Source organism: Bombyx mandarina, chromosome 15 (assembly GCF_030267445.1).
Source record: "Bombyx mandarina strain Sakado chromosome 15, ASM3026744v2".
Lineage (NCBI taxonomy): Eukaryota > Metazoa > Arthropoda > Insecta > Lepidoptera > Bombycidae > Bombyx > Bombyx mandarina.
Window position 1 is genome coordinate 9,776,272 of NC_143221.1, and position 26,415 is coordinate 9,802,686.

General features: G+C 37.7%; 1 protein-coding gene across 1 annotated transcript in view; it reads left to right on the forward strand.

Annotated features, from left to right (window-relative positions):
• Positions 1 to 26,415, forward strand: part of LOC114247967 (uncharacterized) — a 62,138-nt gene that overhangs the window by 29,783 nt on the left and 5,940 nt on the right. Inside the window, exons 3-8 of the mRNA XM_028181064.2 lie at positions 15,905 to 16,086; positions 18,358 to 18,453; positions 19,588 to 19,696; positions 20,888 to 21,021; positions 24,188 to 24,382; positions 25,599 to 25,739. Of these exons, the coding sequence (XP_028036865.2) occupies positions 15,905 to 16,086; positions 18,358 to 18,453; positions 19,588 to 19,696; positions 20,888 to 21,021; positions 24,188 to 24,382; positions 25,599 to 25,739 (857 nt within the window). The remainder of the gene's footprint in view (positions 1 to 15,904; positions 16,087 to 18,357; positions 18,454 to 19,587; positions 19,697 to 20,887; positions 21,022 to 24,187; positions 24,383 to 25,598; positions 25,740 to 26,415) is intronic.

Consider the following 26,415-nt stretch of genomic DNA (forward strand, 5'->3'; position numbering starts at 1 on the left):
AAGATATGGCAACACTTGGAGGAAAAGGCGTGCTCAAAGCCTCATCCCAATTTGGAGTCACTCAAGACATCCTTGATTAAGGTAGCCGCCGATATTGACATGGACCTCGTTCGTGCTGCGATAGACGACTGACCGCGCAGATTGAAGGCCTGTATTCAAAATCACGGATTTCATTTTGAATAAACTTTAGTGTCATAAGAATCTATGTTTTGTTAAGTTCATTTTGGTATATGAATGGTTACATAATGAATAAACTTGTTTCAATTATTTTACATTAAACATGTGACAGAATTTATGACCTGACTAGGTATAATACATTATATACGTAGTTTTGCTTTTATAGGTATGTACGTATACAACGTGTTACAAAATACCCCGTAAATATATAATTAATTAACAAAGCCAAAAATTTTGTCAACCCAAGTAAGGTGTCATGTCAGGGAACCAGATTATTTAACAGAAAGGCCTAAGTACCGATTTTACCTAATAATTGTTTACTTTAATAGTTTTTTTTCTATTTTTCGTTCATAAATGTTTGCTACCTCAATACAAGAATGTCATTATACTCAAGTACTTGTCGTCTTTGTCAACATTTTTGTCGTTCCGCGAATTAGATAGAAATGTAGGTACATTCTGTGTAGTTTACTCTTTAATTTTACTGAAATAGGATTTGCACATCACTGAAAATATTAAATTTTGTTTTTTTTTTGGTATGTTATACAGCGTTACTTCGTTTCTTAAACATTAGAATGGACTCGTCATAAGGCTCCCATTTAACCTCCTTTCGAGTTTACGGGTAGTTTTGTAACACCCTGTATATAAATATTTCAATTAAACAATTTTCCTTACATTTCTGGGACTTAAACACGAATGTAAGCAACGAGTCGAAGTCGTCGGAACAACGACGTCGAAGCGCATTCGTTTTTAGATCCCTATATTTCGCGGTAATAGTCGTTCGCTAGGAAAGCAGTTATCGTGCACTCGTATCGTATGGTGGTGATGTCGAGCACCGGAGTCGGCGGACGACGTGCTCCCAGGCGGGGCTTCGCAGCATTCCTTGCCCTTAAGAGCGATCCGAGCCAGCTGGTTGTTCCGGGACACGCCGTCATTACCTGACTCTTGGCTGCATTCTGTGAATAGGAGGAAAGCAAATACAAAACTGTCGGCGCCTTCCTATGCGCCGTTTTTCACAAAATCAACATTACCAGTGGTCCCGCAGTAGTCGAAATTCGACTATAATTAATTGGAATTGTAAGTTTGTACACTATTATGATTGTATTTTATACTTCTATAATCACAAATTTCGCCAAGCTACACTATAAAAAATATTAATAAAGACAAACAATATTTAATCTATTCTCAATTTGACCACAGACGTCAAGAACAAAAGTTTGACAATAAATAGTATGCATGTGTGTGTGCGTCAAATACATGGTATGTAGTTGTGTAATGTTTTCTTTATGGATTTAATGTATCTTTTATGCATTATTTAAAAAAAACATTAGCATTGTGCACTTCTTCTCTATATTTTCTATAAGTGTGGAAAATTTCATACTCCTCCGTCCGCGCAATTTTCGTAAAAAGTGATATAAAGTTTTTGCTTCACGTATTAATATATAGATGATAAACAATCAGGGAATTTATTTCAGTTCAGTGACAATTCATCTTGTTGATTTTTTTATTAATGTCGTTCATGGACGATAGAAATGCCAAAGGCACATTCGAAACTCTGCGTACTAAATTGAATTAATATACCCGTTTGCACCCGGCAACTAAACAGGAATTCATTCCTAGAATCTCGTCAATGTGAATGTGAAAAACTTTATCTTATGTATTTTAGTCGCTTCATTTAAACTACTCATTCGGCAGAGAAAATTCAATGTGAATAGTTGTAGATGAAATTAGGATAGTATAGCTCTAATAAATTCCTTTGTTTCAAATTCATTACTTTTTTATGTAGATATTTATATATAACTAGTCAGGTCATAAGTATTGTCACACAGTAAAAACTTTTCTTTTAGAATGCTGGCCACAAAAAAGTTTATTGAATTCGAATTTCGAATTGTTCATGAAAATAAAAATGTATACTTTTAGAATTTTACTCATTACACAAATATGGAGTGGACGCTTAAAGAAGACCGTGTTGCAGTTATTGCGTTGCATCGTTGCGGTTACGCGCCAAATCAAATTTTTAACATACTGAAAAATTTGAATATAACCAAAAGATTCGTTTATCGTACCATCAAACGATACAATGAAGACTCTAGTGTAGATGACAGGTCAAGAAGTGGTCGCCCTCGGTCTGTTAGGACTCCAGCAGTGATAAAAGCTGTGAAGGCGCGAATTCAAAGAAATCCCAAACGTAAGCAGAAACTGTTGGCCCTGCAGATGGGGTTAAGCAGAATCACGGTGAAAAGGGTGTTAAATGATGACTTAGGGCTTCGGGCATATCGAAGAAAAATAGGACATCGTTTGAATGCTCGTCTAATAGACCTGAGACTGAAGAGATGCGCTTTGTTGAAGCGGTACGCGGGAAAAAAATATCGGGAAATTCTTTTTTCGGATGAAAAAATTTTTACCGTAGAAGAGAGCTACAACAAACAAAATGATAAGGTGTACGCACACAGTAGTGAAGAAGCGAGCAACCGTATTCCGCGTGTCCAACGAGGTCATTTTCCATCCTCGCTCATGGTATGGTTGGAAGTTTCTTATTGGGGCTTAACAGAGGTACATTTTTGTGAGAAAGGTGTAAAATCGAATGCAGTTGTGTATCAAAATACAGTCCTGACGAACCTTGTGGAACCTGTTTCTCATACCATGTTCAATAACAGGCACTGGGTATTCCAACAAGATTCGGCGCTAGCTCATAGAGCGAAGAGCACACAAGACTGGCTGGCGGCGCGTGAAATCGACTTCATCCGGCACGAAGACTGACCCTCCTCCAGTCCAGATTTGAATCCGTTAGATTACAAGATATGGCAACACTTGGAGGAAAAGGCGTGCTCAAAGCCTCATCCCAATTTGGAGTCACTCAAGACATCCTTGATTAAGGCAGCCGCCGATATTGACATGGACCTCGTTCATGCTGCGATAGACGACTGGCCGCGCAGATTGTAGGCCTGTATTCAAAATCACGGAGGTCATTTTGAATAAACTTTAGTGTCATAAGAATCTACGTTTTGTTAAGTTCATTTTGGTATATGAATGGTTACATAATGAATAAACTTGTTTCAATTATTTTACATTAAACATGTGATAGAATTTATGACCTGACTAGGTAGGTATATTTCTTCTATGCGTGTGTTTATCACTGAACTCCTAAACGGCTGGACCGATTTTAACGAAAATTTCTGTGTAACCTTCAGGTGGATTCGAGAATGGTTTAGGTTTACAAATCAGCCCGACAGATGATGTTGCAGTCGGTATCTAGGTTATTTATCTTTCCTAGAAATAATTTATATGGCAAAACAACGTTTGCCGGGCCAGCTAGTTACTGTATAAAACATATTATGTAAGATTTTAAAATTACTGTAACGATTTTCGGGACTTCGGTAGCTGTTTTATTATTATCTTGCGCAATACAAATAAAGCCACAGCTACGTTCGCCAAAAAGGCTACACTTCCCGTTATCGGTTTCACAAAACAACCGTACCAGAAGCACAAGAATAAAAGTCAGACTGCCGCCTCAGAATCCCGTCGGCCCATTTATTACTGTATACCATTACAGCATCTCGACGGAAATCGATATTTTACGTAAATTTATCAATTCGAAATATTCGATGACATTTTGAAAGGTTGCTTTTATGTTTTTCACGAGAAAACATTATAAATCATCGTTTTATCGTTGATACGGCGTGGCGCGCGCAAATGATTGCGTGTGCAACTTATTCGATCGTCGACCCATTGCTTTTATGATTCGCAAGCTGTATCCGTTACAGGTTGTATATAATATTTGAAATTAACTGCGCTGGCATATATTTTCATCTATATATTGCACTAGCGGCCCGCTCCGGCTCCGCTCGGGTCTTTAACAAAAATTTCAACGATATTTGAAGTTGTTTTATTTTTTTAAATAAAAGAACGCTTATTGCGGCATAACTATAATAGTTAGACATATGCTGTCCCGACACTTTTTGTAAATAATAACGTGTTCAACAAAGTCGTAGTACATTATTTTATTCTATCATCAATATTTTTCGCAGGGCACGCGATGTAAAAAATATTAGGTAATTTTTTTACACCTTGGATTACATTATTGGAGTTTTAGTAAGGATCCCTAATTTTTTTCAAAAAATATTATAGCCCATGTCACTCGGGAATAGTGTAGCTTCGAAACAGTGAAAGAATTTTTCAAATCGGTTCAGTAATTTCGGAGCCTATTCAATACAAACAAACAAACAAATCTTTCCTCTTTATAATATTATTATTATTATAGTATAGATTAATAAAAAATTATATCGCAACTTTTGAAATGCAATATATCGAGTTGTGCTATCACGAAAATTCGTCATCATGTCGATTGGATGCAACGTGTTTGTAAACTAAACTAATAGGTAGACTTGAAATTAATTTGAATCTAAATTAATTTCAAATTCCTAGTGTTCATAACATACACGATTATTCCAAAAATTGCTAGTCAACCGGCGAACCGGCGAAAAAACTTGAAAAAGCATATCTTCTCACGCCATTCAAATTGTTATAGTTTCTTTTTTCAATTACAATCAATACATAGGCAAAAAAAATAAAAACTAAAAATGTACTTTCTTCGATTTACGTGAGTCGTCGACATAATTAAAACTAGGCAGGTAGACAGCGGCACGGCTCTGCCCTTGGCATTGCTGAAGTCCATGGGCGACGGTAACTACTCACCATCAGGTGGGCCGTATGCTCGTCTGCCTAAAAGGGTAATAAAAAAAAAACTACTTGTACGGCTTAATCTCGCGTTCATTATTGTTATTGAATAGTTTTCGAAGTTTCGATTAATTTACAATTTACGACAATTTAGTATTCTGCCAACAATGCGCTTACAATTAAACCGTAAAAGTGTTTTTAACAAATGTGTGTTGTGGAACGATTACCTTATAGCACAAAAACTGTTGCTAATATTCTTTTTTATTTTTTATTGCTGACATAGGTGGACGATCTCACAGCCCACCTGGGGTTAAGTGGTTACCGAAGTCCCTAGACATCGACAACGTAAATGCCGCCACCCACTTTGAGATATGAGCTCTAAGGTCTCAGTATAGTTACAAAGGCTGCCCCACCCTTCAAACCGAAACGCATTACTGCTTCACGGCAGAAATAGGCGGGGTGGTGGTACCTACCCGTGCGGACTCACAAGCGGTCCTACCACCAACCAGTAATTACGCAAATTATAATTTTGCGGGTTTGATTTTTATTACACGATGCTATTCCTTCACCGTGGAAGTCAATCGTGAACATTTGTCAAGTACGTATTTCATTAGAAAAATTGGTACCCGCCTGCGGGATTCGAACACCAGTATATCGCTCTACATGAATTCGCCGGACGTCTTATCCTTTAGGCCAGGGGTAGGTATTTATGAGCAAAATACGGTAACATTTAAATTTAAGGCAATCAACAAATGACCGACTGTTTCAAAAACAACAAAAAAGAAAATACATGTTTTCTAAATCTCATAACGGTTGAAAATATAATAGTAATGATGTATTTTATTATTATTGTCGGTGCGTGACTGACGAGCGATTACACTTTGACGTAGGAAGCGATGTCGTTACCGGCCGACTGTGACAATTGCTCGGTAATAAGTGGAATTGCTTTAAAGAATAGAATTGTACGCGAGAACAAAGTTACAGCGTTTTCTGATAATCCACTTATCCACTCTATTACCTAATCTCGTTGCTTGAAGCGCCCCCTTACAAAGTTCTATTAATCAGTGGAGGTAATTACATGCCCGGTTTTTTTTCCTACCTATGCTGTTAGCCTTGAGAGGCTATTTCAGCTTCTCCTTAACGCGTAGGCGAGCTCACGGGGCTCAAACCGGAGTGTTGCTAATACTGGCCCTAGCAAGAGCAGTGCTTCGCAGAATCTACCACCGGCTCGGAAACGCGACCCACTGAGAAGAAACGGCGAAAAACTCAGTGGGCTGTGTCTATGGGTTAAGATGCCCGGAATTAGTCATCTGTCGTAGTAGCTGCTTTATTTTTTCGCAAAACTGTCAGTATTGAAGTTAATGTAGGGTTTTTTAACTGGCCCAATGGCTATGGTGCTAGGATCCTATGACACTCTAACGTGGCTTGGCAGATCGGCAGAGTAGCGGAGAAGAAGGTTATTTCAATAGGCCTCAATCGTCCTTTTTATTTAAAATATCGTTATTATTTATGTTGTTCCATTTTCATGCTCGAATCAGAATCGGATCAATTAGAATATTAAACAGTAGATTATTTGTGATATAAATCATTCTGATACCTATATATAATACCTATATATGTTTACTTCGGATAGGGTTTATTGTAAGCTTGCATAGGTCAGTTCCACCACCCTGCTTATTTCTGGCGCGAAGCAGTCATGCGTTTTGGTTTTAATAGTGGGACAGTCATACAATACGACCGAGACTGTCACCTCATGTCTCAAGGTAGGTTCACGTCGTGATGTCTAAATTCCGGTAATCACGTACACCGGGTATACTGTTTACTCAGTCACCCATATACGCAATAAGTAAATTTCTATAATACTTTGTCTTATTTCATTATGTCAATCATTAGTTAGTGTTTCGCAAGTCGATGATTTGCAGTTAAACGCGCATGTTTTTTTGGTACCCAATTTCAAATGAAATGACGTGATCATTCACACAAAAACCCGGACATTGCCAAGTAATAATTACACTTTTTGACAAGCTTAATTCAAAGGAAACTAGCTACCTGCTTGCTACACGTCTTGTGTACAAGAATAATAAAATTTGAACAGTTTTATTTATGTATTTTTATTGCTTAGATGGGTGAACGAGCTCACAGCCCACCTGGTGCTAAGTGGTTACTGGAGTCCATAGACATCTACAACGTAAATGCGACACCCACCTTGAGATGCGAGTTCTAAGGTCTCAGTACGGTTACAACGGCTGCCCCACCCTTCAAACCGAAACGCATTACTGCTTCACGGCAGAAATAGGCGCGGTGGTGGTACCTACCCGTGTGAATTCACAAGGGGTCCTACCACCAATTTCTTGGTTATCATATTGTTAACTTTAATGTTTTATCTAATTGTCATTGATCTTAATCTATATTAAATTGAACAGTAAGGCGCATGTTGTGTACTCGCTCAGGTCGATACCTGCACCGAAAGTGTATATTAGTACCGAGAAGTAATTATGATTTCTAATTTGAAGGATCGGGTAATTAATTGTTGCTTCAACAATATCGAGAATTGCAATTGTTTCAATAAGTTCCGGTAACTGTATAAAAGCAGCTGAACTGTCTGCCCATCAACGAATTAGTAAAATAATCAGATTATATGGCTATTTATTTAAAAATAACATATTTTAATCCGCATAGAGGTGGTATGTAAAATCGATGACGGATGTATATTCCCCAGTTGTCAATTCCCATTTTTATACATATGTTTAACAAAAATCACGGCGAAGGTAGGCAGCAAGTTGGCTCTGCTAGCATTGCTGACGTCCATGGGTGACGCTAACCACTCAATATCAGGTGGGACGTGTGGTCGCCTTCCTACAGTGCCTACAGGGGCAATAAAACAAAAACATCATTCTAATTATTTTAAATGTTTCAAACATTGATGCTTAGCCTCGGTGGGGATTATAAACCTTTGATTCTTTTTGTGAAAATTAATTGTATTCATTTGCCATAACGTGTTAGTATCGTGAATACAACAAAATTAATAAAGACTTAATATAACTAAACCGACTTTTTCTGCTCAGATAATACTCGGAAGTCGATCTAATTATATTTTCCTTTCACATATAATAAAAGACTGGTTTTGACAGAGTTATTAAATCGTAAGAGTTAATATAAAACGGCGTACCTGTATGCAGTTAGATCAGAGGTTCTCAAATTTTATCGTCTCGTTCTCCGTCTCGTTTTGGGTTGACTCAAAAATTACTACTACCTAGATAAAACTTTGTTTTCGAATGTAAAATCGGTGGTTCTTTACATTAAATTCAATTTGCGTGTCTGTTTTATTTTTTTATCATTTCTCGCCCGCTCTTGTAAAAGCGGCTATGCTGCAAATATTACCACCACTTTTCCCACCAGATTTTACATAAAATATAACTACATTAACACATAAATGAGTGTGATGGCAAAGCAGTACATATCTTTTGATTTACAGCCGGACTCACTTATTGTGATTCGACTCGTAGGAACTTCTGGCCACAGATAGATCGTTGATTTATCTGCCTTCGTTTACAACAAATTAAAAATACCATAGATCCCAAAGTCTAAGTACGATCTATTTCTGCCACAAAGCAGCCATGCACTTCGGTCTGAAGGGTAGATCGTTATACAGTAGGTATCAGTTAAATTTTGACCACACATTTCATGGTTAGGGTTATTATTCACTTCTTTGGGGTCTGGTAATTACCACCATTAGGCCGTGAGCTCGTCCACTCGTTAATATATAAGCAACGCACAAAACAGTAAACACCCTATACTGCAATGCTGTTTTATTTACTTTATTAAAGCGCTTTTTTTAATTCAATAGAAAAGTTTTGGAAACAGCCACTTTTATTTTGTTTCAAAATGTTAAGGGTAAAATGTAATACAAAAATCTATGTCTATCGAATATGTATTATTGCGCGAATGCTACTAAAAAAAATAGACCACTTTGGGAATCGCTTTGGGAATTAGAGATACAAGCTTTCAAATATGTGCGCGTTCTTTTGTGTCTGAACGCGTGGAGGCTGCACGCATTGATTTGTGGAGACGGTTGAGAGTGCAGGCCGTCGCGGTCAAAGACCGGTTCGCGTTATTTAGAAGATATTCATTCGCTTTTTGCAGATGGGCCCGCCGGAGGATGACCTCACCGGCGCTTTTTTTTTTGCTCGATCCCTGACAGTATCACTCGAGTCCAACCGCATTAGCAATATCCCTTTGCCCTTTAATCGAAATCATTCAATCGAATTAAATTAACATATTTCGCAACATAGAAACATAATTTGAATAAAGCACTTATGACAAGAAACAATTAAGAAGGAATACAAAAAAAAAATAACGACATGACATGTTATTCGCTGCCATAAACGTGTTTGAATGCTTTAGTGTGTATTATGTTAAGACTAGCAAAAACAACAATTGGCTTTTTATTGCTTTGTGCTAATTAAATTAAATAGATAACATGCCATACAGCGTGTCGTCAATGATATGAAGCGAGACTTTGTATTTTTTTTTGTTGTATCTTTCTGGTGTCTTCATTTAAATAAAATCCATGATGCATATTATTTTGCAGCGGATTTTATATCACAACAAGGAGTCGAAGGAAGAAAAACGTATAAACCGTTTATATTAGTAATACTAAAATGTAATGAAAAAAAGGGTAAAATAATATGAAAATTACATTTTTAAAGCAATCCGTACAGAAATATTTTTACTATCCCATGGCTTTTTGTTTACAGCTTCCGCACTCGCGTTCATTTTCCCTTAAGATTGAGAGATTGAGGCCCAGAGCTAGCCTTGTGCATGAAAACAGTTTCTTTGACATAAATCCGTCTCATAGTTCGGCCATTTTGTCCGAAATATTTACGAATTATATACAAAAGTCGTCTTCGTTTATCGTTTTTCTATTAGTGAAAACCTATTCAAAAAATGTTGTGTGATACGGATGAAGTAAGCGGAGAAACAGACAGAGGCAGACGGCAATTTCCGTTTACACTATTAAGAGGCTGTAGAGAAGTGTTTCTACACTTCGGAATCCAAATAATCGGCTAATATTACTTCTGTGCGTGGTAAGATTGCTTTACCATAGATATAGGCAAAAAATCAGAAAAATTTAATGTGATTACTGAACTCCTAGTTATGATTATATCCAAATAAAAACAGAAAATTACTAATAATTCACATAACGTTACAAGCACAAAAGTACAAGTATTCAATATAGAAGACCGAGGTCAGCGAAATCGTTACTAAGAACTGGTAGACCTGATAATTTCAACTAGTGTCAGTCGAAAAAAATATGTATTAGTAGAATCTCAATGTAACTTAACAATTTCAAACGTTTTGAATTGAGAAGGATGTCTCGTGTAATCAATTGTATGGTCAGTAGGCTGATCCAATTCGGCTGGGCAGCGTTCGGTAAATTAAAAAATGTGTTCTCGTCCAAAATCCCTCAGTGCTTGAAGACAAAGGTGTACAACCAATGTGTGTTGCCAGTGATGACTTACGGTTCCGAGACGTGGTGCTTCACAAGGGATCTTTTTAGGAAGCTTAGTGTCGCGCAGCGAGCTTTGGAGAGGGCTATGCTTGGTATTTCTCTACGAGATCGAATTAGAAATGAGGAGATCCGTAGAAGAACCAAAGTTGGCTCACATAGTCCGTAGGATTAGCAAGCTGAAGTGGCAGTGGACAGGTCACATAGCGCGAAGATCGGACGGCCGATGGGGCAGAAATTTCCTCGAGTGGACACCACGTACTGGCAAACGCAGTGTGGGACGGCCATCTAATCTACCAGATGGACCGACAACCTGGTGAAAATTGCTGGGTCACGTTGGATGCATGTGGTAACAAATCGGCCGCACTGGACATCAGTTGGAGAGGCCTATGTTCAGACGTGGACAGTAGACAGGCTGAGATAATGATGATGATAATGATGATGATAATACAAATAATAATATAGTTTATCGTTTATGAATCTATGATATATTGTCACGTATTATCCAATATTGTGTAAAACACTTCTTTAAGAACACTACAAACAATTTTGATAAAGCTAATTTATGTAACTCGATAAAATACCATAGCTTATTATTAATAAGTGTCGAAATAGATGTATAATCCTTCCTTTATTTTGTTGGAATAACCCCTACTTTGATCTAGTTCAATTACGTCATTCCGAAATAGTTGGCTGTGAATCATTCCTTCGAAAAAATGTTATAAATATTAGCAACGGTCTCCCAGGGACACTGGAAAGTGGTATCAAGTCCGTAAACACACTTCTTTATACGTTTTCTCGGAAATTGACATGAGTCTAACGCAAATAAGAATCATAGCAATGCAATCATAGCAACGTACGTATCTACATTTTACCCACGCACTCTGCTAGGTATGCTACATTAGATTAATACCGTCAGAGTGTAGGTAAATTACGAATTTTCACCGGAAAATGATCAATAAAATAAAATACACGAAATACGCGACGTTACTATGTTAATTATTAAGACTTAAGTATTGACTTTTAGATAAGCGTCAAGTAGTTTATTTTTAATACGCTTTTATTAGATTCAGACGGATGTATGTTTGTAACGGAATCTTTGAACATGATTTTGACCCCCTTCAAAACGTCGCATTAACTAAGCGTGGGGTGCATGGCATCAGTAGTTATGAATATTTTATGAACAGATATGAGTAGAAGGGTTATTTGATAAAATCATTTTTTCTTCCACTATTTTCAATTCAAATTTATTAAAATTTCTTTTCTATTTTTTAGTTGAATTTTCTATAAAAGCGTATTTTGTTAGTTTTTTAAACTATTGTTTATTTTTACAATCAAGAAACTTAGTTTTTTTTTTTCTTTTTCGGATATACCTATAATATAATAATATGTCGTAAACACGAATGTGTGAAACGACAAACGAGCGTAGGTACTTAACGTGAGACGTGCTGACTGAGAATATTCACCAGATATAATAACATATCGTTTGCTTCTAGGAAACAATTCCAGGGCGGCCTTGCGATGAAACATTGCTCATGTGTTTGTTTTCCTTTCGTACGATTCAAAAACGGTTCCAGCAAAATTTTTACTGTTCGCGGGAATCATCCTTGCGCGACGTTTTGTTTGGGCTAACGTGTTCCGCCGAACGAATTACAGCTGTGTGTTGAATTTGTATTAAAACGAACTGGAAATCTAAATATTGACAGAAATTTGAATTTGGTTTGAAGGGTGGGGCGGTCGTTGTAACTATACCTGAGACCTTAGAACTTATATCTCAAGGTGGGTGGCGCATTTACGTCGTGCATTACGCATCTAAGCAATAAAAAAATAATTGTTTCGGTTACTGAAAATGCAGTGACTGCTAGTTGTGTTGGCGTGTCGCGTGCGTTCTCTCTGTACATCGTTAATGTGACCATACGTCCCGATTTGGGCGGGACAGTCCCGCTTTCGGGCATTCTGTCCCGCTGTCCCCAGTGAGGCCGACATAGTTCCGCTTTTTGCAAACAGACCAAACGATAAATTTATTTTTCATTTCAATATAGAGCTAGAAGTGTTTAAATAGCTAATCTAACAAAAGAGGTACAGACTATTACAGAGTACTAACTATTTTGTGTTTAGTGCTTTGTTTCTTTTGTGTTATTCTATCTTGTAAAAGAAAATACTTGTAAAGCACTAAATCCTTTTTTTATTATATAATTTCACAGATGTCCCGCTTTGACAAAAAAAAGATGTGTGGTGCCGTGGGACACCGGACAGGAACGAAGTTCCTTATATATAAAAATATTAATTTTAAGTTCTATTCGAGGTATAAAGAAAATAAAACTGGAGGTTTCGCAACAACCCACGGTCGTTCGGTAACGTGCGAACTTATTGTGGTACACTTCATTCATAGTTGTTTGCATAAGAGTTAGTGTATTGCGTAAACGAACGCTCTGAGAGCGTGGTCAATGAATGATAAAAAAATGTTATTTTTTGTACGTTATTACAAAGTTAAGTCGTACAGTGTGTGCATTACTAATTTGTCCGTTATTACAATGTTAAGTCGTACACTGTGTGCATTACTAATAAAAATCTTACGTTACGGACGTTTTTTCCCGGTTAGGATACCCCTCCGCATCGTCCCATAAGGAACTTCGTTCCAAAAATTAATGCTCACGTTATACATAGTATCCGTTCGACGATCAATCGTAGATCTCCGGACTGCAGTTTCCTCGTATAATGCTGACCGCAATCGTGACGTTCCGAGAAGTACGCTTGTCACCGACAGCTTCATTACACTTAGTAATGACTCCACATTAGTCCTTACTGGAAATAATTTCCTACAAATGAAAACATCCGGATTTTATTCGAGTAACACGGCAAGTTTATTTAAGTAATTAAATGATTTAAGTCTCTCAAACGTTCTAGAACGAATGCAAATGCAAACATATAAACCGTTAGCTTAATATTAGTTAACTAGCGGCCCGCTCCGGCTCCGCTTAGGTCTTTGACTAAAATTTCAACGATATTTGACGTTGTTTCATTTTTTTAAATAAAAGAACACATATTGCGTCATAACTATAATAGTTCGACATATGGTGTCGCGACACTTGTAAATAATAATGTGTTCTACAAAGTCGTAGTTCATTATTTTATTCTATCAACAATATTTTTCGCAGGGCACGCGATGTAAAGAATATTTTATGTAATTTTTTTACACCTTTGGTTGTTTTACACTATTGGATTTTTAGTAAGGATCCCTAATTTTTTCAAAAAAGATTATAGCCTATGCCACTCGGGAATAGTGTAGGTTCCAAACAGTGAAATAATTTTTTAAATCGGTTCAGTAGTTTCGGAGCCTATTCAATACAAACAAACAAACAAATCTTTACTCTTTATAATATTAGTATAGAAGTACAGATATAGATGTCGTTATACGTTTTGATGTTCGTCATCTTTTTGCGGGTAATTTAACGAGATTTAGCTTTAACAAACAGTTGACTTTTTGGCGGGAGCGCGAGGAGTGAAGTTGTGTGATTTGTTTTATTTTGTCTATTTAGTGTTTCTTGAGGTTTAAATGTTTAATAATGGTAATTTATTAAGTGTTTGATATGTGTGAAAGTGCACAAATGTGGGAAAATAAAACAAAGCCGCTGGACGTAACTTTTCGGGATCCTCCAAACAGTCCACTGAAAAAATCTTAGTAAATGACCACCATTTTACTGAGATTATATTTCATCCCATATCATTTCATTTAATTTCATCCCAGTGATTAATATCTCAAATTAATCTTCTTCATTTCATTTCACTCCATAATATCATTTTTCATTAAAATATGAATATAAATTAAAATAAGACATAACTTAAAGGTCGTAGCTACCAGGTCATAAAATCCCTTTAAAAAAAATTAGAAACAAACAGTAAGTGAGACGTTACAATCAAGTTACAGTTTAGAATTTATTACCATACCTTATGGATCAGTGCTTAGACAAGTTTTCACACGTCTCGACGAGTTGACTAATATTCGTAGTCATGACACTTTTTCGAAGTGCATCTAGGGCATATTCGGGTTATGAAAATTTGTTTTCCTTTAAACAGTTTTAATTTTGTAGGATAACAAAAAGCATACAATTCCAAGCAGTGACTAGGGAACACCTGACTAAGTCCATGTGACTGATGGGAGCCAAGAGTTCCCTTATTTTTTTTATAGTGTGAACTTATTCTGGGGTTGCAGCAGCTTAGAAGGCCCATGTTTGTTTATATCCATTTGAAACTTCTGGTATGTGTTGGTACTACTGGTCACAACAGTGGTATTCGTGCTCTTTAAACCACCACAAAGTAATCTACTACGAATAATCTGTTATAGTAAAAAAAAAAAACTTGCTATGAAAACTTAGCCAGAACTTCATGCTACACTTTAGCGAGTGTTGGAGCCCACTGAGTTTCTCACCGGATCTTCTCAGTGTGTCGCGTTTCCGATCCGGTGGTAGATTCTGCGAAGCAGTGCTCTTGCTAGGGTCAGTGTTAGCAACACTCCGGTTTGAGCCCCGTGAGCTCACGTACACACGTTAGGGCGAAGCTGAAATAGCCCCCAAGGCTATCAGCATAGGTAGGAAAAAGAAAAAGAAAAAAAAAGCGAGTGTTGGTTCGTTTTGAAACAGACAAACATTGTGATGTTTAGTTTCTGAGCCATAAATATTCAAGAGATTCGCTTAAATGCACTAATCGAGAAGCAGTCGCTTCTGAAGACTTTAATGTAAATTTGGAACATACATTTTATTCTTCTCCTAAATAATCTTAATTTTAAACTGTTTCAAATTCGAAAGGCGGAGATATTTACTAATTCGATACGCAATTTTTATAAACTAGTATAAATATATCCACAAATGGACTAAATGTGACCAAAACCATAACCCCATCGCGCAAGACATTGCCTATCGGAAATAGCGTTGGATCGGACACACTTTACGGCGCAGCGGAGTCAACGCAGCATCAATCGCGTTTGAGTGGCAACCGCTTAGCAGGAGTAGACCTGGTCGCCCTGTACATACTTGGCGACGCACCGTGGAGAGTGAGATGAGAACTGCCAACGTGACCTGGAGTGATGTCAAGGAGCAAGCGCAAGACAGGGTCAAGTGGAGACAACTTGTCAGGGCCCTATGCAGCAGCAGGGCACCCTAAGACTACCACAAACCATAAATTATATCACTACATATTATAAAACAAAGTCGCTTTCTCTGTCCCTATGTATGCTTAAATCTTTAAAATTACGCAGCGGATTTTGATGCGGTTTTTTTTAATAGATAGTGATTGAAGAGGAAGGTTTATATGTATAATAACATCCGTTAAATAGTGGAGAAATACTGTTATTTTTGAGGTTTCTAATGTGATGTCGTAAATAATCAATAATAAACTTTCATGTTTCCGAAGCGAAGCGAGGGCGGGTCGCTAGTATCCAATAAAGTCTCCTCGTTTATATATTTTTTCCCAACACTTTTGCGTGGCACGGTAATTGTTGAAATTTAAGATTCAAGCGTAAATGAATATTGTTTTTTTGTTTGTCAGGTTCAAAGACGGAGTCGCGTATCCGTGGTCGGCTGGCGTAACGAATCTCATCCTGTATCCGGAAGCTGCAAATCAGACGCTTTACACACGGCGAGCATCGCGCGCAGACTCTGGCAACTACACCTGCCGACTCAGCAACGAAACCCACATACAGACGCACACGGTCAGGCTCGATATACTAGGTACGTGTCTGTCGGCGTTAAGCCAAAGCTTTCACACAGTAAGGTCTTTTACAATGAACATACAATACAATTCTATAAAACTTGAACATTAATACTTTATTACATAAAGCTACGTCTTAGTTCTTACACAATTAGCAACTACAACTTCTTTTATACAAACAAATGTAATTACTGCGAAACAATTCACAAAATATAGCTTAATATTCACAATACATATTTTAGTCATTTTTACATGACTGACATTTAATTTATTTTACATGAATTACTTTTAAGTAATATTAACTAACATTGTTATTATCCAGCCTAATAATAGATGGCGCCAACAACATCATTGCATAACAATTACAATGCTTAATTAAATTATTAGTACTGTTAATTATAATATAAATTATTATTATTAATATTTATGCTTTATTCATATTTGATCATTAATACAGTCATTTGTGTTTTTAAACAGTAATATAAACATTAAACATATTCTGAACATTTTCACAACAAAACAGTGTCTGCTAATTATTAAATATGGTAGAATAACAGTTTTATGCTGCTAATAATAAATAAATATTAACATAGAATAAACTAAACTATATAATAATTTGCGCCCACATGTCCGTTGGTACTTTTAATAGCCGTAGATTGTTTTTTGATTGCGTAGATAGGTGGACGATCTCACCGACAGCCTGGTGTTACGTGGTTACCGGCGTCCATAGACATCAATAACTACGGTGACCATTCGTACTGTTTTTGGGAGGATAGCACTGTATTTTTTTTTGAGACGTCCTTTTTTTTGTAGCATAATAGTCCTCATTATTTTTAATTTATTTATGTTATTATTGTGTTTTTTAATAAAATGTAAATAATACTGAAATATAATATTTGAATATAAACATATTGTATAAATGAATAATAACGAAGTTCGCAAATTATAATGGTTTAGAAAAAAAAAAATATTTTGTACTTTAATATTGGATGAACCTTAAGCATAAAACACAACCTGTTTTGCCGATAGAGTAGGCTAGTCGACTAGTGTAAACATCGATCGCTAAATAACATGTAAAAAAGTAACTAAAGTACTATACCTATACCTATACTATTTTTTTTTATTGCTTAGATGGGTGGACGAGCTCACAGCCCACCTGGTGTCAAGTGGTTACTGGAGCCCATAGACATCCACAACGTAAATGCGACACCCACCTTGAGATATAAGTTCTAAGGTCTCAAGTATAGTTACAAAGGCTGCCCCACCCTTCAAACCGAAACGCATTACTGCTTCACGGCAGAAATAGGCAGGGTGGTGGTACCCACCCGCGCGGGCTCACAAGAGGTCCTACCACCAGTAATTACGCAAATTATAATTTTGCGGGTTTCATTTTTATTACACGATGTTATTCCTTCACCGTGGAAATAAATCGTGAACATTTGTTGAGTACGTATTTCATTAGAAAAATTGGTACCCGCCTGCGGGATTCGAACACTAATGCATCGCTCAACACGAATGCACCGTCTTATCCGTTAGGCCACGACGACTTCTAAAGCATAGTATAGTTACGTTTTTTTTTGTCACTATCAATAACGTGAATGCCGCCACCCACCTTGGAACATAAGTTCTAAGTCTCAGTTTTACAGTACAATGGCTGTCCACCCTTCAAGAAAACACTACACGATCGAGTTGAAACTTGATACGTTCACAGTTGGCACTTCGAGGAAGCTTTTTGTCATAATAACGTCAACGTGCGATTAGTTTCGATAATATTGTCGCACATTAGAAATTCGCAATAAAATTCACTGTTTATTTTAACTTTGCCCACCTTGAAGTACTCCCATAGACACAGCCCACTGAGTTACTCGCCGGATCTTCTCAGTGGGTCGCGTTTTCGACCCGGTGGTAGATTCAGCCAAGCATTGCTCTTGATAAGGCCAGTGTTAACAACACTTCCGGGTTGAGTCCGGTGATCCGGCGGTAGATTCTGCGAAGCACTGCTCTTGCTAGGGTCAGTGTTAGCAACTCTCCGGTTTGAACCCCGTGAGCTCACCTAAAAAAGTTAGGGTGAAGCTGAAATAGCCTCTCAAGGCTATCAGCATATGTAGGAAAGGAAAAAAAATTGAAGTACTTTAAAATACTTGCGATGACGTAAATAACCTATTTCCTATAATTATTTTAATAATGAACTTAGTAATTATTATTAAATCAATTAGCCCTGACTCTGTTGGATTTATTGGTAACCGATTAAATTCAAAGAAAACTGATTTAACGATTTAATTGTTTCGCAGAAAAATCGACAGACACACCGAGAACAATGTTCATTACGAAAGACCAGTGGGTGGAGGAGGGGGGGCATCTGCGTCTGTACTGCGAAGCGCTCATAGGTAAGTGGAGACACACATGAAACGTATCCTACGAAGCGCTCATAAGTAATTGGAGACACACATGGAGCGTATCCCGCGAAGCGCTTATAAGTAAGTGGAGACACACATGGAGCGTATCCTGCGAAGCGCTTCTAAGTGGAGACACGTATGAAGCGTATCTATGTTTTAGATTTAAAACATTTTTACGTATATGGGATACGTCGGTTGGTACGTGAATGTGATTAAAGCTTCACGCAGCCGTTCTGATGGTGATAGCACACCATCGAGTACGCCGTAACGCCTTCAAGGCACTAATAATAAATACTGTTCGAATTAAATGACGTAATTAACGTGGGACGCAAATATTAAATTGAAAATTACTTATTTCACCTTTTATAAAAACCAATTTAACGTTATCGCAATGTGACTGTTACGTTAATGTTTTAATTAAAAATGCTTTAGACGAATAACGATAACTTCCTGAGCGCTATGATATGTCCCTCTTCAAATGAGGGTTACGGAGAGTGCTTAGAGGTAGATAGTGGCTTGGCTGTACCACTGGCGTTGCTGATGCTCATGAACCGCCTCATGTTCATGAACCACCCACCATTAAGTGGGTCGTATGCTCGTCAGCCTACAAAGGCAATGGAATAATCAGATTAAGCTGGATTGAAATGCCATTCATTCAGTATGGGCTTAATAAGAAAACTTATTTAAATGTTCACATTTTTGAATAATGATTTTTTGGGTATCGCACTCTACGTCCACTTTGTATACGCTAATTTCTATACCAGCTCTGTAGACGACAGTGTATATACAGCTTATTGGTATAGTGCTATAATATTATGTGCCAATATGTCACAAACATTTAATGTAACTAGTGGCCCTGCAGTAGTCGAAATTCGACTATAATGAATTGAAATTATAGTTTAAAAGTTTTAATAAGGAAATAATCGAAGCGAAGCCATCTAGTGGCCGACGCCCGTAAACATTTTTGTTGAGTGCTTGAGTTGCTTATCTATAACTAGTTTATGTGTATTATCTATGGGTTAATTAATGTCTTAGTTAGGTAATGTCTTACTGATCACAGTTAGTAGTACTTATTCGTATTTTTCGCATTCTGGATGTAACAAATTGATATTTATTGTCGCGTAGGTCGTTCGAATTTAGCAGATGCCCGAAGCGACCTCCGCTGGAGGAAGGTCTGGTCGAACGGCACCGAGGGAGACTTGCCTCCCACGCAAACCGAAATCAAAACCTCCCGGTGAGTTTTTTGTATTTTAAAATTCATAGCTTAAATATGTAAACAAGCTTACTGTTGTGCTTCTAGTTTAAATTGATCACTACGGCCCATAAATGTAAGAAACTAAATGCCGCCCTGCTCACATTAAGATACTAGGTCGATATTCTCAACTGTATACAGTTACTTTTATACAGTAATATATTTGTTGTGTGACTGTAAAGGGCGTCACACACGGTGAAGATACTATAATATTTTATCTTAACATACAATATCGTTCGCTATACATTTTGTATGAACTATCGCACATGCTTAAGATAATATATAATTATATATCTTCGCCGCGTGTGACGCCCTTTATAAATAAACGGAGCACCGAGAAAATTGATTCTGCCGTTTTTTTTGGTCATTATTTGGTGATAGTTGTTTTCGAAATTTTCATTGGAAACATTGATATTAGCGCCGTTTGTCATTTCCTATCGTTCAGCTAATATAGGTCTCGAGTTGCGCTTAGAGTTAGTAGTACGTCATTACGGATCCTCCCGATCCATTAACGGTGCTTTTAGGTACCTCAAGCACCGGTCACCGTCCTCGCTGAACCCGTCGCTTGCGACGAAGGGTTCGACGAGTAAATTAACCCACAGACACAGCCCACTGAGTTTTTGCCGGATCTTCTCAGTGGGTTGCGTTTTCGACCCGGTGGTAGATTCAGCCAAGCATTGCTCTTGATAAGGCCAGTGTTAACAACACTTCCGGGTTGAGTCCGGTGAGCTCACCTACACGTTAAGGCGAAGCTGAAATAGCCTCTGAAAGCTATCAGGATAGGTAGAAAAAAAAAAGATTTGGTTTATTGAACGACCGAGAAGACCTCAACGTTTGAGGTGAGTGTTTATGACGCTAGTTGAAGTTCCATTTGGGGGATTAGGTGGATCTGTATTACCTCGCTAGAAAAAAACAGATCCCTTTGCTCTATCATCTCAAGCCGACCAGTGTGCTTAGGGCGAGTTTTTTAACGTTCTCTATAGCGTAAAAGCTAGCTCATGTTTGTATGGGATTGGATCATTTGCGTACGTTTGCCGCTAGAGGCGCTGTTCCAATTGCATACAAAGTTGGCTTAACTTTGTCGCTATCGAGAACGTTAAGATACTCTCACTAAGCACACTGTTCTAAACAACACAATTGATTAACTCATAATAATTAATATTGTTTTCGCAGCGACGACGTAAAGGATATAATCGGTTCGTATTTGATTACCGAGCGCGTGGCGGCCCAGGACTACGGGATGTACGTGTGCCTGATCCACAGCAACGACGTCGAATCCCGGAGCTACGTAACGATACATTACACACGTGAGTACCGTCCATCGAATCACTTTAAACAAAAATGTTTATTTATTTATTCATTTATGTTTTTTTTATTGCTTAGATGGGTGGACGAGCTCACAGCCCACCTGGTGTTAAGTGGTTACTGGAGCCCATAGATATTTACAACGTAAATGCGCCACCCACCTTGAGATGTAAGTTCTAAGATCTCAGTATAGTTACAACGGCTGCCCTATCCTTCATTATAGCACTATTGCTTCACGGCAGAAATAGGCAAGATGGTGGTACCTACCCGTGCAGACTCACAAGAGGTCCTACCACCAGTAATTACGCAATTTATAATTTTGCGGGTTTCATTTTTATTACACGATGTAATTCCTTCACCGTGGAAGTCAATCGTGAATATTTGTTAAGTACGTATTTCATCAGAAAAATTGGTACCCGCCAGCGGGATTCGAACACCGTTGCATCGCTACATACAAATGCACCGGACGTCTTATCCTTTAGGCCACGGCGACTTCAAATCTCATCTCATTTTATTTTATTTCATTTCATGCCATGCCATGTTTCATATTAATCAACTTCATTTCATTTTTTTTTTTTTTTTTTTTTTTTTTTTTATTGCTTAGATGGTTGGACGAGCTCACAGCCCACCTGGTGTTAAGTGGTTACTGGAGCCCATAGACATCTACAACGTAAATGCGCCACCCACCTTAAGATATAAGTTGTAAGGTCTCAGTATAGTTACAACGGCTGCCCCACCCTTCAAACCGAAACGCATTACTGCTTCACGGCAGAAATAGGCAGGGCGGTGGTACCTACCCGCGCGGACTCACAACAGGTCCTACCACCAGTAATTACGCAAATTATAATTTTGCGGGTTTCACTTTTATTGCACGATGTTATTCCTTCACCGTGGAAGTCAATCGTGAACATTTGTTGAGTACGTATTTCATTAGAAAAATTGGTACCCGCCGGCGGGATTCGAACACCGGCGCATCGCTCAACTCGAATGCACCGGACGTCTTATCCTGTAGGCCACGACGACTTCGAAATTTTCACTTCATATTATCATTTTTCATATATAAAAAAGTGATAGTGCAGTTTTCATTAAAATTAAAATAAGACTTGACCTAAAGGTCTTAATTACCAGGTCATAATAATAAAATAAAATCTCAAAAAAAAATTTGTTACACTAAACTTCTTTCGCAATTTTAACCATCTCCACAAGTATTCAGTTAACTGAAAACAAAATTCGCTTTTTAATTTTATTTTATAGAAAACAAAAAGTTTATGAGCCGAGTTCAGTTTTGAATGAAACTTGATTTTGAGATACGAAATAATATATACTTTCGCGGAATCATACTTTATACAGCCAGGCGTGAATACATAGAATCGCTCGTCCACTTCCGAACTACGTGACCGGTGTACGTGCCCATACGTCTAACAATAACTTTATGATATGCTTATAAATTAGATTTACTACCGGTTTTCGAATCGAGAAACCATAAAATATAATCATTTTCGAACGCTTCCTGTGGAAGTCCTAAACGATTGTCTATTCTGTGCGCTCGCCACAGTGGGACGTACCTACGCTTCGAAAACGAATGCTGTTTGTAATACGTCATCATTTTAAAATGGCACGTTGAAAAATGTATTGCGCGATCGAGAGTCGAGTTGAAATCGTAATAAATAAAATGCCACACGATTTTGTTATGACTTCAACGAAAATTGATGCGTGTAAACATTTGATGGACGATCATCGAAGCATTGAATCGATTGAAACCAATCAACATATTATTATGGTTTTTTTCTTCTTCTTGCTGGACTCTATTTAATAATGAGAGTTTTAACTACTCAGTTGTTACTGTCGACGCCCTAAACACGTCCTTACGGATCCATCAGATCCAATAATCCTTGCATTATATGCCTTCCGCTCTAACACTAGGAGTAGGGACCCCGATAACCGTACTCGTGTCGAACCTAAACATCAGCCCGCTGTGTTTCTCGCCGGCTAGTAGTAGATTCATTCGCAAAGTGGCTTCTCTTGAGTTGTTAGGTCACCTTTGGAGGCGCTCGGGTAGCTGTTAGAAAATCCTAACCCTCCTGGCTGAGCCCTTGCTCGCCCCACCCGCTAGCCCTGGTAAAACTGGGAAGGCCTCCGGGCCACCAGCAATCTCTCAAACATAAAAAATCTTCCCAAACAACAAATAACAACAAATAATAAAAAAAAACACATTAATGACAAACATGTAATGTGAGGTGTATTTTACGTGGAACAGTTGAAAAATGATACTCAGCGTGGGTCGGCTTGTGTTTGTGACAACCGATTACAAAAAAAAAACAATCTTTTTTATCATTTAAGGTTTTAAACTTCATAAACAGAAGCTAACTACTACCTTATTACAAACACTTCTCTTTTTCAGTACGTTTTTTATGCACTTGCAAGAGCATAGTGAATGCAACTTGCACACGCCTCTCTTGTTAATTCGGAAACCGTCAATAATTCATTTATTTTAAATTTCATTAGAAATTGATTTAACCAAATTGAATTTCTAACTGTATCCGTTGATTAAGGTCAATGGAACAGACACATTAATGTAACAATGTCATATAGGACTGTCTTAATACACTGCTGCTAAGTTTCATCTTCGACTAAGGCAAATAAAAAAAAAACAGATAATCGGCTAAATGCTTTAATTTCGTCGCTCCTAAATTAGTCGAATAAATATCAAGTTGTAAAGAAATAAGCTACAGTCCGTATATGCCACAGTCCTACTACTCTATAAGAATAGACGGCTATAATACAAAAGTAGTTCGTCGCGCTTACCGCTAAGGCTGGTAAAATATCCCAATATCAATTTTACTGGTGGTAGGACCTTATGTGAGTCCACACGGGTAGGTACCACCACCCTGCCTATTTCTGCCGTGAAGCAGTAATGTGTTTCGGTTTGAAGGGTGGGGGCAGCCGTTGTAAAACTATACTTGAGACCATACAACTTATATCTCAAGGTGGGTGGCGCATTTACGTTGTAGATGTCTATGGGTTCCAGTAACCACTTAACACCAGGTGGGCTGTGAGCTCATCCACCCATCTAAGCAATAAAATATAAATAAAAAATATATCGGCTAGAACTTTGCTATCCGGGTCACAAGCGATTCTAGTTGATATAAAAGTATGTTTGTCGTGCAGACGCTCCCGGTGGTGCCGAGAACGGGTGGTGCGGCGGATCTCAGGTACCGTGGCGGGTGCTGGCGGCGGGTGGCGCGGGGGGTGCACTGCTGCTGCTGACCATGGTCGCCTTGCACCGCCGCTGCACGCCACGACTACTGCTCGCTGTGAGACACGCACGGGCCAGAGCGCAGACCACTGCACACACTGCTAGAGGTATCCACATTAAAACATATTGATTGATTCAATTAAGGCATTATTACTTCTTCTTATATGTGTATAAATGAATTGCTGTTCGTTAGTCTCGTTAAAACTCGAGAACGGCTGGACAATTTGGCTAATTTTGGTTTTGACTTATTTGTGGAAGTTCAGATAAGGTTTAAAAGGTAGATAAATATGTAAACCCTTGGAATTAAATAAAAATAAAAGAATTGTTTTTCCTCTGATGTTGTCCCTCGTCGGACGGATTCCTTTTGTTTGTTTTAAGTTTATTTTATACAAAAGTTTAGGTCTTTTATTTATCGATTGAGGCACTACCATGTCTGCCGGGTCAGCTAGTTACTTCTTAATTTTAGATAGATCGACTCATAATGTGATCCTCTATAAAAGCAGTAGTTTGAAAAAAAAAACTGAGCATTGCAAACCCTAACCGTAGCGATGCAAATTGACTAGGGTTGTCACGCTCTAAGGACCTGCGTCACATTATGTTTCACACGCTCTCTCGCAGTTATGTGTACTTGTGACTGTAACATGCTAATATTTATTTGCTCTAAGCTGATTACGTTGAGTTTTATTTGAGTATTGTGACTGTTATTTAAGGAATGAAGTCAGTGATTCTCAACCTTTTCTTGTTGCGGCTCACTTTGGCGATTGCAAAATTTGACGGCACACAAAGGAAAAGATATGATTAAAAGTTGTTTACTTAACTACAGTACTCTGGGTACAATAATATTAAGATAAAAATTTTGAATGTAAAACTTGGCGCCTCACAAAGGTGCCGCGATTGACTCATTACGTAATAAAATCTTGTTAATTAAATTTATTTTATTTAGTAATCATATAGTATGTATCTATTGTATAAATATATATTTTTTTATTTTTTTTCTATTATAATATTGCCAATAGTGCACCGCAACATACCTGCTATATTATTATATTTTCCAGAATTTCTGTAAATTAAACGGTTGTCTGGAAGAAATCGCTTTCCTGGACTGTTTTTTTTTTAATTTTAAGTTTTTTTTGGTGTGCCCTAAAGTGTATCCGTCAGGTTGGAGCCCCGTGAGCTCACCTACTAGTTAGGTTACGCTGAAATAGCCTCTCAAGGCTCTCAGCTTAGCTAGGGAAAAAAGTGTATTCTCTCTCTCTTTCTCTCTCTCATTTCGTAGACATAGTATAAGTAGTCACCAAATTATAAATTAGTGTCTGTGTGTAGTACTGGAGAAGGAATTCGACGTGCTGGTCTGCTGGACGGCGGTGGACGCGGAGCTGGTCCGGGGCGCGCTCCTCCCGACGCTCGTGCTCAAGTACCACTACCGCGTGCACGCGCTGCAGCTCTCCACGCAACCTGACCTCTGTTAGTGCACGTGTACATACATCACTACTATAGCGTTAACGGGGTTGTGCCTCGAGCATTGTTCATTCCGTATCCCTTTGCCTATAAAGCCAAAAAAAAAACGTTGAAGAACTCTGTGCATGTCTAATAGAAAAAAAAAGAATTGAAAAGGCAGGGGGATTTAATTCAACTGGAACTTTTTTTTTTTGTACTTGTTGTTACTTGTATGATTTTATTGAATTGTTTTATTTATAACAACTGGCTGGCTGTACTATAATATTAACTTAGACCTTAATGTCTAATTTCCATTAAATGATTTCATCACCTATCGAAGTTTGGTGGATAAAATTGAAGCAGGACTTTTAGAAACTTTGGCGTCGTGAAATTTTCATTAATTCAAGATCCAGGATATTACGCGTTACACATATGCGAGAATCTTGTTAATTTCGAATCGAATATAATTTTATTTTTCTTCCAATTATCATACGATTGGTATTTATTGGTGGACAGTTGTAGATTCGCGCAATATGTGGTTAAAATAAATAATAGTTTAAAAAAACGAACAAAATACGCTTTTATAGAAAATCCAACGAAAAAATAGAAAATAAATTGTAATAAATTTTAATAAAAATTAGTGTAAGAAAAAATTATTTTAATGTAAAAAAAAACAATTTTTTAATTGGATTTTCTATAAGAG